The sequence below is a fragment of the Miniopterus natalensis genome, chromosome 4 (genome assembly GCF_054644295.1).
Source record: "Miniopterus natalensis isolate mMinNat1 chromosome 4, mMinNat1.hap1, whole genome shotgun sequence".
Lineage (NCBI taxonomy): Eukaryota > Metazoa > Chordata > Mammalia > Chiroptera > Miniopteridae > Miniopterus > Miniopterus natalensis.
This window is the reverse complement of record NC_142084.1, coordinates 25,378,562-25,393,770: the sequence shown is the minus strand read 5'-3', so window position 1 is coordinate 25,393,770 and position 15,209 is coordinate 25,378,562. Positions and strand designations below refer to the sequence as shown.

General features: G+C 43.3%; 1 protein-coding gene and 1 pseudogene across 1 annotated transcript in view; one reads left to right on the top strand and one right to left on the bottom strand.

The window, feature by feature from the left end:
• FAF2 (Fas associated factor family member 2) overlaps positions 1-4,402 on the bottom strand; it is a 39,081-nt gene extending 34,679 nt beyond the window's left edge. The window contains exon 1 of the mRNA XM_016197078.2: positions 4,307-4,402. Within this exon, the coding sequence (XP_016052564.1) occupies positions 4,307-4,369 (63 nt within the window). The 5' untranslated portion in view covers positions 4,370-4,402. The remainder of the gene's footprint in view (positions 1-4,306) is intronic.
• LOC148093232 (large ribosomal subunit protein eL29 pseudogene) lies at positions 628-1,083 on the top strand (annotated as a pseudogene).
• Positions 4,403-15,209: the final 10,807 nt, after the last annotated feature.

Here is a 15,209-nt window from a genome sequence, read left to right as displayed (position 1 = left end):
TCTTGCCCTGGTCAGTGTGGCTCAATGGTTGGGGTGCCGGCCTGAGCACCAAAGGGTATCGAGTTCAATTCCCAGTCAAGGGCACCTGGTTAGAGGTTCGATCCCTGGCCCCAGTCAGGGCGTGTGTGGGAGGCAACCAATCGATGTTTTTCTCTCTTACATTGATGTTTCTGTTTCTCTCTCTCTCTCTCTCTCTCTCTCTCCTTCCCTCCCTCGCTCCCTTCCACTCTCTCTAAAAAAATCAATGGAACAAATATCCTCCGGTGAGGATTAACAAAACACTACCACCACCACCAAAACCCTATTCTTTCCCATTTGAAACAGCTAAAACCAAATGTCCGCATTAGTTATTCATAACTCAACTGGTTCCAAAATAAACAGGAGAAAAGGATAACTACAAAAATCATAGCAGACAGCAAACAGACTAAGAAGCATGATAAATATACCCTAGGGAGTTCCAGTCAAATCACGTCACGCAAAAAAGTGAAATAGAGGAAACCTGAGGGTTCTAAAGTATTTTACTTTTGCTAATTTCAATATATCAAATGAAGCAAAATATTGAGAATTAGCTTTGCTCTCTCTCTTCTGGCCCGAAGTGCTTCAGGAGCCACGGGCTTCGGTGCAGATATGGCCAAGTCTAAAAATCATACTACACACAACCAGTCCTGGAAATGGCACAGAAACGGAATCAAGAACCCAGATCACAAAGACACAAATCTCTTAAGGGTCTGGACCCCAAGTTCCTGAGGAACATGTGTTTTGCCAAAAAGCACAACAAGAAGGGCCTGAAGAACATGCAGGCCAACAACACCAAGGCCATGAGCACACGTGCTGTGGCTATCAAGGCCCTCGTAAAGCCTAAAGAGGTCAAGCCCAAGATCCCAAAGGGCAGCAACCACAAGTTCAATCGATTTGCCTACTTCGAACACCCCAAGCTTGGGAAACATGCTCATGTTTCCCCAAGGATCTCAGGCTCTGCCGGCCAAAGTCCAGGCCAAAGTGCAAACCAAAACCCAAGATGCAGTTTTGACTGCAGCTCAGCCTCCCAAAGGTGCCCAGGAGCCCACCAAGGCTCCACAGTAGAAGCCTCTGTCTGCCAATGTGAGGACAGAAGGGGTGGTATGACCCCTGGGCTGTTGTCTGCATGGAGCTGCTGTCTTCCTGAGCTATTTGTACAAATAAACCTTAGAGGGGAACAGGGAGAAGTAGCTCCTAGCAGTGTCACCCTATTCTGTCCTGACCTCTGTGGACATTCCAAACACATGCTCCATACTGTTTGTTAGTGAAGCAAACCTGAAACCTAGTGTTATGTCACACCCCAGTTGAAAAAACCTTTGATGGCTCCACACACCTGCACATTAAAATTTAAGCCATTGTGCACAGCTTTTAAAGACTTCAAAAGGCCCTGGCTGTAATTTATCTTTCCAGTCTTATTTTCCACTTGCAATTCTCTAAATCTATCACAAACACACTCCACACTCCATCTCCATCCCTTAATTGAGCTGTTTCATCAGCTTTGAACACTCTCCTCTCCACCACCTATTAAAATTCTATTCCTTCTTCGAAGTAGCAAAGCACAGTGGAAAGAACCCAGGCTTGAAGTCCGGATCCAGATCCACTAGATTTCTAACTCTAACTCCATTTCTACTATTTAACAGCTTAATGACATTAAGCAAGTACTTCAATAGATCTGTTCACTCACCTAGGAGCAGGCATACCACATATGGCACTCTGTAAGGCTACTTTAAGATTAAGCATAACAGTTATAAACTAGTATCTTAGCACTATGCCCAAGAGCCATCCTTCTCTCCTCTTCCTATCCCCCCTCCTAGATCCCCACAGCAATTTGTTTATACCATACCACACTATGAGCACTAACAAACTGCAGGATACTCATTCATATATGTATCTGGCTTCTCCATCAGATTATAGACAAGATGGTTATGGATATGGATTTCTAAATCTCTGCCACTTGCCTGGCGGGCATGGCTCAGCGGTTGAGCATCGACCTAGGGTCCAGGAAATCACAGTTTGATTCCCAGTCAGGGCACATGCCCGGGTTGCAGGCTCAGTCCCCACTAAGGGGTGTGCAAGAGGCAATCAATGACTCTCTCATCACTGATGTTTCTATCTCTCTCCCTCTCCCTTCCTCTCTCTGAAATCAATAGACATATTAAAAAAATAAAAACTTAAAAAATAAATAAATCTCTATCACTTACTACCTGTATAAGTTACTTGATGTCTCAGAACCTGGTTCTTCATGAATAAATTGAATGGAGGTTAACACCTTACAGTATTATTAAGCAATTTAAAAGAGTTCATGTACATCAAATACCTGGCATAATGCTTGACACCTAGTAAGTTTTAAAGAATCTATAATGGCAATCTGGATGATGCACATGATCCAAAAACTGCTTAAAGAACACATAAATGTAAAATACATTTGCTTTACTAAATCAAATTTCATAAAGCGATCTTAATACAACTTTAACCTGCTATTCACCTCTCTTTATGGATATAGATGTCCAATGAGGACAAAAACAGAGGTTCCTATGCACTATGCTTCAGAAATGCTACCACATATTATTGTTCTTCCAGTACCAGACTAAGTACACCATGACTCATGACACACGTCACCTCATTACATTTAAACAACATAGGATAACCCTGAAGAGTTGTAGGGGGTAAAATGGTCTGCCAAAGTTAAACAAAACTCTGAAATTAGTGGTCTACCATGAAATGGAAGCTGCTTATTCAGTCTGATTCTAATTCGCTGTGCCATCAGGTTCTCTACTCAAAACTCCAATCAAATATCAACTAACTTCTATGATAGTATTTTTCCATTTATATATTTCCAACCCACTGCTCAACTTTTTAAAGGTTGATGTATAATTAACATACAAATCCTATTAGTTTCAGGTGCCACTGCTCAATTGAAGAGAAAAAAACTCCAAAGTTACAGTGAAATTGAATCAAGGAAATTATAGAAAAGTTGAGAACTTGCTAAAATAAAAAAAACAAATCACAACATTTGAATTCCACTTTCAGTGTTAAACAGGTTATACGGCACACAAGTAAAGGGCTCAGGAAAGGTTCTGAAAAGATGGACTTGGCTTTAAATCTGACAGCACCACGTACTAGCTGTGTAACCTAAACACCTTACTTCTTAAGCCTCATATCCCTTATCTGTAAAATAGGGATTGTGACAGTATGAATCTCCTAGTATTGTATTAAATGGGATAATGTATGCTAAGTGTTTAGCAAAGTACTTACAACATCTTACTCAATAATAAATGGCATTTCTGAGAGTGCCTGAGCACTAAGGTTCTTGGTAAATAACTGCTGAAATCAATGAATATATATAGCACGTTTTATATTAAGAAATAAGTGTATCACTAACTTTAATTCTCTCCTAAGTTAAATAATGCTTAATAAGCAGCAATACTGTTTGGGAGCATTTTACATTTTACAAAGCCTTTCATACATCCATAAACTTAATAGATCTCCACAATATGCTTAGGAGTAAACGTTTTTAAAATACGTATTTTATAAATAAGGAAGCTGGTATCCATCAGGGCAACAAAGAATCAAGGTTATCCACCCTAGTGGTCTCCTCCACCCGGATTCTCCAGTTCAGAGATAAGTGCTTATTGCTAAAGTGTTTAACCCGACACCCACTTAAAAGAAGGCAGATTCCTGAAGTTACCACCCACCTCAAGCTCGGTCAAGCACGTGAGTCCAGGAATAAGCCCAGGGTAATAAACCTCGCCAAAGCCACTGATGACATTTATAATGTTGCATTTGTTTCCTTACGTAGTGTCCTCCCACACCTTCAGGGCGGGGGCCAGGCCTGCCCTTCCCCCACCAGGTTGCCCAACACAAGCCCTGGCATCCAAGATGCCCTCGGTAGATGTTTATGGAAGTAGCATGGGATGCCGGTAGGTTTTCCAGGGACCCGAAACGAGGCCAACTCTACGATGGGGATTAAGCATCTCCGGTATGTCCAGAATCGCTGGGCGGAGAGGATCGGGTCTGGGAAGGATGACCGAAGACGGGCGCCCATAAAGGACACCAGGGAAGCTGGCCCGCTGAGGGGAGCGGTGGAGGCGGATCTGGCAGCAGCCACCACTGAAGGCCAGGGACAGACAGGCTCCGGGGCAGCGGGGCAGTTGGCGTCTGGGGGGGAGGGGGCCGCCTGCTGGTCTGAGAAGAACCTCGGGCCCAATCTCAAAAGGGTTCCGGGCTCCTCTAGAGGCCTATTCCCCAGCCCGCGGCGGCACGTGCTGCACCGAGTACTCGCTGCTACCTGAAACTGCAGCAGCTTCTCTGTCTGGTCCTGGGTTAGGTCCTGTTCCTCAGGCGCCGCCATTTTGCCGCCGCCTCTACGCTTCTGACCCGTCCGCACCGTCACCCGCCGGAACTGATCTCAGCAGCAACTACGTCCGGTCGGAACGGCCGCCGACACGCAACTGCGTCTGCGCGTGTTGGCCTAGCCGGGATAGCGGTGGTGATGGTGGTAGTGGAGCGGAGGTGGTGGTGGTGGTGATGATGTGTTAGCGCCGCCAGAGGGCGCCACTCTCGGGCAGATCCCGAACCGTTCCGGAAATTGCCGAGGGACTGTCTCGGGATTTCAGCGAAGAACGGACGGGCTAGATGCTAAACAACTGGAGAGACTGCAAAGAGCCGGGAAGTCCCGAATGCGTACGAAGAAGTTCCGGAAATTCCCGAAAGGCACCCGGCTGTTTTCCGCTTTACCCCAGCCGTACGCCGGTAATCTCCGAGATTCCAGAATGCTTCTTAGGGAATTGTGGCCTTTCCGAAATATTGGCTGTTTGATGTTTGATTCCTGCTCTGACATTTCCAAAAGATCCAGACCATCTCTGGGGCGGTTCCTAAAGTCTCCGAGTACTAGTGGGGCATTTCTGACGCCGCCTTCCCGGCGGAAGCTGTGGGAGCCTGTGGCCGCGAGAAAATCTCAGCTTTGAGGTCGCTTGCTCGGATTGTTTGGACTTGGCATCCTGGGTCTTTGATGTTTAATAGCGCCACCAGCCTTGGGCAGAGCTTTCCGTTCACCCCCGTGCGACTGTGCGCCTGCTGCCTCGGGCCTGGAGTCCCCTGCCCGCCGGCCTGTCTTCCAGTGACCGACGGAAGGAAGATCCCTGGGCGGGGATCAGGAGACTCGGGTTCAGCTGCAGCCTTGCAAAGTGCTGGACATCCTTGTGCAAACCACCTTCTCTCTGGGCTCCGTTTTGCCATTGGTGGAATGAGGTTCCCCAATAGCCCCCAACGTGCCGCCTCAGAGCCTCACCCTTTTTGCAAGGCCTTAACCGCACCCCACAGTGCCTGCCTTCCTCTGCACTGTCCTTGTTCGTTCCAACCTGCCTTTTGCATTTCCACTTCTTTTCTCCTGCCATCTGCCTCCTCTGGCCACCGTCCAGAATGCCTTGGGGAGGCAGAGGGGTCAGGTTTGGGTGCACACTTTTCCACAGACTCTCCACTTGACTCCTAGCAAGGCCCCAGTGTGCTCCCCTTCTGCAGAATCCCACCACCGCCGGCGTCACAGGGTTGACCAGGTGAGACAGAAGGTGCTTTGAAAGCTGAAGTCCTATGAAAAGCACATTCCATATAAGAGATGGAAGGATTTGGGCTACTTTTTTGGGCTACTTTTTCCTTTCGGACCTGTATCAGGTCTGCACAAACTTCAAACAACATCCTGGAATTTTTCTTACACATTTAAGGTAAAATTGGAAGTAAATAACTGTGACTTTAAAGAATGTATTACATCAATTCAAAATTCAGGGGAGACGTGGTACTGTTCAACATTTCCAATAATGCTGGATTCAGACAAACTAGGTGAGGGACGGCAAAGCCAGATGCCCTCTGGAGTTGTTGCGTAATTCTGATCTAAGGTGCACTCTTTCAACAGGCGTACTTTTTTTAAAATTCTCACCTGAGGATATTTTTTCCACTGGTTTTCAGAAAGAGAGAGTGGAAGGGAGAGAGAGAGAAACATCAGTGTAAGAGAGACACATCGATTGGTTGTCTCCCACACACGGCCGGACCAGGGCAGGGAATCGAGCCTGCAACCAAGGTATGTGCCATTGGCCAGAATAGAACCCGGGACCCTTCATCATTGGATTTTGCCTCACTGCAGGGCATACAAAATGGCAAACTTGAAAGTCCCTTTCCTGTCCAAAGGTGGTTTCTGCTTTTAGCTGCAGCCAGTGACTTCCATGTAAGACCAGTATTTTCAGAACTTCCATTTTTAGAGAGTTCCTACAAATTTGGATCTGTATGTGAAATCTCCCATTTAAAAATGGTGCTAACTGGCCCTGGCCTGTGGCTCAGTTGGTTAGAGCTTTGCCCCGTACACTAAAAGGTCGCTGGTTCGATTCCCAGTAAAGGCACATACCTAGGTTATGGGTTTGATCCCTGGTTGGGGTGTGTATAGGAGGACTCAGTCAACGTTTTTCTCTCTCTCCCTTCCTCTCTCTATGCATGTCCTCCAGTGAGGATTTTTTTTAAAAAGAGACCCTGCCCAGCTGGTGTGGCTGTGGTTGAGGGTCAACCCAGGAATCAAGTGGTCACTGGTTCAATTCCCAGTCAGGGCGCATACCCGGGTTGTGGGCTCTGTCCCCAGTAGGGGGTGTGCAGGAGGCAGCCAATGGATGATGTTTCTCTCTTATTGATGTTTCTATCTCTCTATCCCTCTTCCTTCCCCCTCTCTAAAAAAAAAAAAAAAAATCAATAAAATACATTTTTTTTTAAAAAAAGAGGCACACGACCAGGTGACCAGATAGCTGAGTTAGTCAGAGCATCGTCCTGATAAACCAAGGCTGTGGTCTCAGTCCCTGGTCAGAGCACATACAAGCCAACCAACGAATGCATAAATAAGTGGAACAACAAATTGCTGTTTCTCACACTTCCTCTCTCTATCTAAAATCAATAAATAAAAAATTTAAAAAGAGTGAGTACATTTATTAAAGCTGGGACAGTGAAACAAGGAAGGGCTTAGGATAGAAAAAGGAACAGGAGCAAGACTAGGTGGGGCTGCTTTGGATTACTGGAAAGTAAGAGAAAAGGGGGCCTTAGAGACAGGTTCAGGGGTTAGCCCAGGACAAGCTGCTGCTACCCATTACTCCCCTGGTTGCAAGTCTCATGGGGACCCTTAGAGTTTAGGAGATGCACGCCTGTGGGGGAAGAAAGGTGCAGGCATGCTCCTGAGAGGGAGAGAGCCTGGCTTACCCTTTTTTTTTTTTAAATTTATCTTTATTGTTGAAAGTATTACAGATATCCCCCTTTTTTCCCCCCATTGATCCTCTCCACCCCCCATCCACCCCACCACTCCCCGTCCCCCAGGCCTTCACCACACTATGTCCATAAGTTATGCATATATACATATAAGTTGTTTGATCAATCTCTTCCCACCCACTCCCCCACACCCGCCTTCCCACTGAGATTCATCAGTCTGTTCGATGCCTCTATGTCTCTGGGTCTATTTCGTTTCTCAGTCTATTTTGTTTATTAGATTCCACATATGAGTGAGATCATGAAAAACTGAATCAGGAAGAGTCAGGAAACCTGAATAGGCTAATAACAACTGATGGAATCAAAGCAGTAATAAAAAAAACTCCCAGCAAACAAAAGCTCTGGTCCAGATGGCTTCACAGGGGAGCTTTCTACTTCTTTAAACTGTAGAGTTAGAGTTTATTAAAATTTTTTCTTGCTTTTTGAGGTAGGTCTGTAGTGCTATGAACTTCCTTCTCAGGACTGATTTCAGTGTCCCATAGATTTTGGGTTGCTGTGTGTTCATTTTCATCTGTTTCCAGGAAGTTTTTTATTTCTTTCTTGATCTTATTGGTAACCCATTCATTGTTTAATAACATGCTATTTAGCCTCCATGTGTTTGATTGTTTTTACTGTAGTTGATTTCTAATTTCCTGCTATTGTGATTCAAGATGATTGCTATGATTTCAATCTTCTTGAATTTGTAGAGACTTGTTTTGTAGTCTTTCTTTGAGAATGACCCATGTGCACTTGAGAGGAATGTATATTCTGCAGCTTTGGGGTAAAATGTTCTTCCCAATTAAATTCATCTGACCTAGTGTGTCATTTAAAGTCACTGCTTCTGTGTTGACTTTTTGTCTGGAAGATCTATCCAGTGAAATCAGTGGGGTGTTAAAGCCCCTGACTATGACTATATTTCTATTTCTCTCCCTTAGAGTCCTTAAGGTTATTATTGATAGGTCCTTATTTACTGCCATTTTAATTCTTTATGCCTATGTTTCTCTCTCCATTTCTTCTTATTATTACAGCAGTCACTTTAATATTTCTTGCAATGCTGGTTTGGTGGTGATAAACTCAGAGAGAGGAAAGGAGAGGGTGAGAGAGAGATAGAAACATCAATGATGAGAGAGTCATTGATCGGCTGCCTCCTACATGCCCCCAACTGGGGATCGAGCCCGCAACCCAGGCATGTGCCCTGATCAGGAATCGAACCCCGATCGCCTGGATCCTATGTCGACGCTCAACTGCTGAGCCACACCCGGCCGGGCAGCCTTTTTTTTTTGGTCTGGGAAGCTCGTTATTTCAACATCTATTTTGAATGATAGCCTTGCTGGATAGAGTAGTCTTGGTTTCAGATCCTTACTTTTCATTATCTTGAGTACTTCATGCCATTCCCTCCTGGCCTGTAGAGTTTCTGGAGAGAAGTCAGCTGACAGCCTTATGGGAGCTCCTTTGTAGGTAACAGATTGCTTTTCTCTTGCTGCCTTTAAGATTCTCTCTTTGTCTTGAATTCTTGGCACTTAATTATGATGTGTCTGGGCGTGGGCCTCTTTGGGTTCGTGCTTGGGACTCTCTGTACTTCCTGAACTTATGTGACTTTTTCCTTGACCAGGTTAGGGAAGTTTTCAGCCATTATTTCTTCAGACATGTTCTCTAACCCTTGCTTACTTTCAACCTCCTCTGGTACTCCTATAATGTGAATATTGTTACATTTAATGTTGCCCCACAGCTCCCTTAAGAATGCATAAATAAGTGGACAACAAATTGATCTCTTTCTTTCTCAAATCAATAAATTAAATTTTTTTAAAAAGTTAAATGCCTGCCTGGCTGGCATGGCTCAGTAGTTGAACATCGACCTGTGTGATCCAGGAGATCGAGGTTTCAATTCTCAATCAGGGCACATGCCTGGGTTGGGGGCTCAACCCCCAGTTGGGGCCGTGCAGGAGGCAGTCAATCAGTGACTCTGTCTCATCACTGATGTTTCTATCTCTCTCTCCTCCTCTCCCTTCCTCTCTCTGAAATCAATAAAGACATATTTTAAAAAAAAAAAAAAGTTGTATCCCTGGGACTACCCACCATGACCTGTCCAGTTAGGAATTTATGATCAGATCACCTTGTGAGGTTATTTTCCCTAGAACCACTTTTTTGTCCACACTGTCATGACAAGGATTAAGTCTTATTTATTTATTTATTGTTGACAGTATTACAGATGTCCCCTGTTTTCCCCTTCTTTGTCCCCTCCACCCAGCCCCTGCCCCACCCCAGGCCTTCACTACACTTATTGTCTGTGTCCATGGGCTATGCCTATATGCATATATGTTCTTTGGTTAGTCTCTTCCTGTCCCCTCCACCCTTCTTCTCTCTGAGATCTGTCGTTCTATTCCATGCATCCCTGTCTCTGGACCTATTTTGTTCATTAGATTCCACATATAAGTGGGAATATGTGATATTTATCTTTCTCTAACTGGCTCATTTCACTTAGCACAATAATCACCAGGTCCATCCTAAATCATTTTTTAAAAGTAAATCAGATTCTACCACTCCCCAGCTCAAAGCCGCTGTTGGCTTCCCATTGTCCTCAGAATAGGATTCAAGCTCCTTACCGTGGCCTACAAGGCCCTATGTGATCTGGCCCCTACTGCTTCTCTGACCTCGTTACTGGGAACTCATTATTTTCAAGCTTCTTCCTCATTATTCTCATTTGTACCCCAGGGACTTTGCATTTGCAGTACCCGCTGCCTGGAGCACTTTCCTTGAGTCCTCACATGGTTGACTCCTTCTTACATTCAGATCTCAGTATGTGTGCACTGCGTCCTCAGAGAAGACCTAAATATGTAAGTTTTTGTACAAAGCACTTATTGTTACCAGACAGTGTCTGGGCCTATGGCTGGTCTGCCTAGGGCTTGCCGGTAGCGTGTGGGTTTTTGACTTCGTGTAGGAAGGATTTTACATGAGTCCAGGTGGCTTTTGAGAGTATGTTTATTAAAGCTGGCTTGAAACAAAGGGAGGGCTGAAGACAGAAAAAGCAACAGGAGAGAAAAAGTCAGAGAAAATGGAGCCTGTGGAAACAGTTCAGGGGTTAGCCCAGGTTGAGGTGCTGCTGCCCACTGCTCCCCTAGTTGCAAGTCTCATGGGGTCCCTTAGAATTTAGGAGAAAAACAGAAAAGATACAAGATATGGGCATGCTCTTGTGAGAGCACACCATGGCTCCTTTGTCTTGACGCTTTATATCTCTCTTTGGCCTGCCAGAATCCTAGAGGAGGTTTCACAGGAGGGTCTTAACAGAACACTCATTAGCTTTTCAGGTGTGTCCTTCAGTACGTTGACTCATCAAAATGTGTGGCCCGGCTGGCTGGGGTGGCTCAGTGGTTGAGCGTCGACCCATGAACCAGCAGGTCACTGTTCAGTTCTTGGTCAGGGCATATGCCCGGGTTTCAGGCTCTGTCCCTCGTAGGGGGCATGCACGAGGCAACTGATGTTTCTATCTCTCTCTCCCTCTCCTTTCCTCGATGATTCTCTCTCTTTTTTTAAAATAACATTCCAATGCTCATTTATGCATTCCTTTTTTTAAAAAAAAAATCTTGATTTCAGATAGAGGAATTGAACCTCTATCTCCTGGACCATAGGTCAACCACTGAGCCATGCCGGTCGGGCAATGACTCTCTCTTATCATTGATGTTTCTCTCTCTCTTCCTCTCCCTTTCTCTCTCTGAAATCAGTAAAAACATACTTTTTTTAAAAAATTGACTCAATGTACACACAGATCAATAACCACTCAAGACATAGAATTATATATATATGTAAAATGTGCATATAGAGGGGTCAGGGGTTATTTTCTGGTTAGTTTCATTTCAAGAACGTCACTGAAGGGGGACGGGGACGAAGGCTGTTCTGTCCTGAAACAGTCTGGAATATGTAAACCATTTGCTCCTAACTGCCCTTTGTTAGGGAAGATAAAACCTTGTGATTCATTAGCTGGCTGTAAATTCCTCAGATTGTTTGGCCTTCTTTAATTATATTGTCTGTTTCCTTTATTCCACATGTCAAGGGATCTCCCTAGCTTCTTACTATCCTGCCTCATTATCACTAGATGATATTTTACCTATTTACTGTTTATCTCCCAGCTCTGAATTCCATGAGGGAAACAGAGACCAGGTTGATTGAGTTACCACTGAATCCCCAGTGCTAAGAACTGCACTGGGCACAGAGTACAAGGTCTATAAATATTGGGCCCGGCTAGATCCTTAGAGCAAAGGCCTCATGAATGTGAATGGACTTATGGGAATTAAACCATGGGAACTAAATAGGGAAAGATAGCTAATGCCTGTGGGATACAGAGGGTTGGCCTTTAATTAGAGCATCTCAAATCGGTATGTAAAAGGGCCACCTAAATTTTAGACAATGAGGAAAAAAATGGTGATAACAGTTGTCCTTTAAAGTGGAGATATTTTATTACTCCTTTAAAACTCCATGTTCATTCAAAAAAGAAAAACAAAAACAAACCCAAAAAAAGCACCCATGTTCTTAAAAAAAACAAATTACATGATTTGTGAACTGAGAACAAGTTCAAACAACACCTCAGTTGGCAGGATGGGAAAGGAAAAAAGCAGACCTATTTACAGATGGTTTAAATAACCTAGATGCATTTAAATTTTCCCCACAATCTTAGAGCATGTGTCCTGTGCTGTTACTGGAAAGGGGCCGGGCTGGATCAGGTCTGCCTCAGGCTGGCCTGTAGTATGTGGGTTCTTGACTTTGTGTAGGAAAGATTTCACAAAAGGAGTCCAGGTAATTTTGAAAGTGTGGTAGGCAGCTAGACAGACATGAACAGAGCAAGGACAATGGGCCAGGTACAGAAATCCCTGGGTACCTTGCAAAGGACAATTGTAGAGTGGGACCTTTCCTCCCCTTGCATATCACTGATCATGTGGTTTGGACCCCCTGACCTTTCCTCCCTAGAGATAATATCTAGGCTTCAGTTGTATTTCAGCTTCAGGCCCAGATTTTAGGGGCGGTCCCAGAGCATTGGTCTGAGACCAAAGGGTCGCAGATTTGATTCCCGGTCAAGGGCACATACCTGGGTTGCAGGTTCAATTCTCAGCCCCAGTCGGGTCAAGTGCAGGAGGCAAACAATGGATGTGTCTCTCTCACCTCGATGTTCTGCTCTCTCTCTCTCTCTCTCTCTCTCCCACATACACACACTCTCTCAGGAAATCAATGAAAAAAATATCCTCTGGTGAGGATTAACAACAACAAAAAATAAAATGCCTAGGAATAAATTTAACCAACGAGGTAAAAAATGTGTACTTAGAAAACTATAAAACATTGAAGAAACTGAAGAAGATACAAATAAATGGAAGGCTATACTGTTACCATGGATAGGAAGAATTAACATCATTAAAATGTCCATACTACCCAAAGCAGTCTACAGGTTGAATGCGATCCCTATCAAAATACCAATGGCATTTTGCACTGAACTAGAACAAATAAACCTAAAATTTATATGGAACCACAAAAGACCCTGAATAGCCAAAACGATCTTGAGAAAGAAGAACAAAGTGGGAAGTATCATACTACCTGATATCAAACTATACTACAAGGCGATAGTAATCAAAACAGCATGGTACTGCCCTGGCAGGTTAGGCTCAGTGATTAAAGTGTCTGCCCGCGTACTGAAGGGTCCTGGGTTTGATTCCGGCCAAGGGCACCTACCTCGGTTGTGGGCTCCATCCCTGGCCTTGGATGGGGCACCAGCAGGAGGCAGCTAATTGGTGTTTCTCTCTCTCTCCCCACCCCACACTCTCTCTGAAAAGCAATGGAAAAGATATCCTCTGGCAAGGATTAAAAAACACACACACAAAAAAACCCTAGCATGGTACTGGCATAAAAACAGACACAAATCAATGGAACAGAATAGAGAGCCCAGAAGTCAACCCACACCTATATGGTCAATTAATCAACGACAAAGGAGTAAAAAATAAACAATGGGGTAAAGGCAATCTCTTCAATAAGGAAAAGGAAAACTGGACAGATACGTGCAAAAGAATGAGACTGGATCATTGTTTTACACCATATATAAGAAGAAATTCAAAATGGCTTAAAGAGTTAAATATAAGACCCGAAACCATAAAACTCCTAGAAGAAAAAGTGGGCATCTTAGACATCTCTCTTAGTAATATTTTTTTGATATATCTCTTTGGGCAAGGGAAGCAAAAGAAAAAATAAATGGGACATCAAATGAAAAAGGTTTAGCAAAGCAAAGGAAACCATCAATGAAACAAAAAGACAACATACTGTATGGGAGAAGATATTCGCCAATGATACATCTGATAAGGGGTTAACATCCAAAACTTTAAAGAACTCATACAGCCCTGGCTGGTGTGGCTCAGTTGGTTGGAGCCAGCAAATGAGTCCATACACCAAAAGGTGGAGGGTTCGGTTCCCCATCAGGGCACATACCTAGGTTTTGGGTTCGATCCCTGGTTAGGCGAGGCAACAGATGGATGTTTCTCTCTCACTTAGATGTTTCTCTCTCTCCCCCTCTTCCTCTCCCTCCCTCCCTTCCACTCTCTCTAAAAATCAACGGAAAAAAATATCCTCAGGTAAGGATTAACAGCAATAACGAAAAAAGATATATACACCCCTATGTTCACTGCAGCATTATTTACAATAGCCAAACTATGGAAGCAACCTAAGTGTCCGTTAATAGATGGATGAATGGCTAAACATCGATTGGTCTAAAATGGTACATACTACATACAATGGAATATTAGCCATTTTAAAAAATGAGATCTTGCCATTTGTGACAACATGGATGGACCTAGAGGGTATTACTCTAAGTAAAGTAAGTCAGACAAAGACAAATATCATAGGGTTTCACTTATATGTGAAATCTAAAAAATAAACTAAATGTACAAACAAAACAGAAACGAACTCAGATACAGAGAACAAACGGATGATCGTCAGATGGAAGGGGCATTGGGGGTTGGGTGAAAAATGTGAAGGGATTAAGAAGTAGAACTTGCCAGTTATAAAAACAGTCATGGGAATGTAAAGTACAGCAGAGGGAATATAGTCAATAATATTGTAACAATTATGTATAGTGCCAGGTGGGTACTAGACTTATCAGGATGATCACTTTATAGGTATATAAATGTCTAATCACTCTGTTGTACACCTGCAACTAACATAATATTGTATGTCAGCTGTAATTGGAATATTTAAAAGAATTTAAATAGCTCTAAATTTTTTAAAAAGAGGGTAACATAGTGAATTATTTACAGGTAAAATTATATAACATATGAGGAGGAATAAAGGGTGTAGATGAAACCAGACTGACTATATGTTGGTAATATTGACGTTCAGGGGTTGGTATGTGAGGTTGCAGTATTCTTTCTACTCTGTGTATGCTTGACATTTTCCATTAAAAATGTTTTAAAATTTTCTCCATTTTGTAAATTGAGAAATTTCGTAAATTGAAATTTAGATTTTGTGAGATTGTTTCCTGTCTTTACTCAACTTCATTTATTGATGTCTTTTGACCATTACTGAGTTTCACAATTAAGTGGAGAGTTAGAAAACTAGAACTGTGTTTAGAGATCTCCAAATATATTTAGGGAACTGTCAAGAAAGTGGGAATCTCCAGCACAAAGAAGTGTTGCATAATATAATATAATATAATATAATATAATATAATATAATATAATATAATATAATATAATATAGTATAAATTCAAAACAAAGCTTTAATAACCTCAATTTTTCTGTAAATCTAAACTGTCCTAAAAAATAAAGTCTATTAAAAATATAACTGCCCTGGCCAGTATGGTTCAGTTAGTTGGGTGTTGTATCATGCCAGTTGGATTCCTGGTCAGGGCACATGCCAGGATTTCCAGCTCCATCCCCTGTAGGGGGTGCACAGG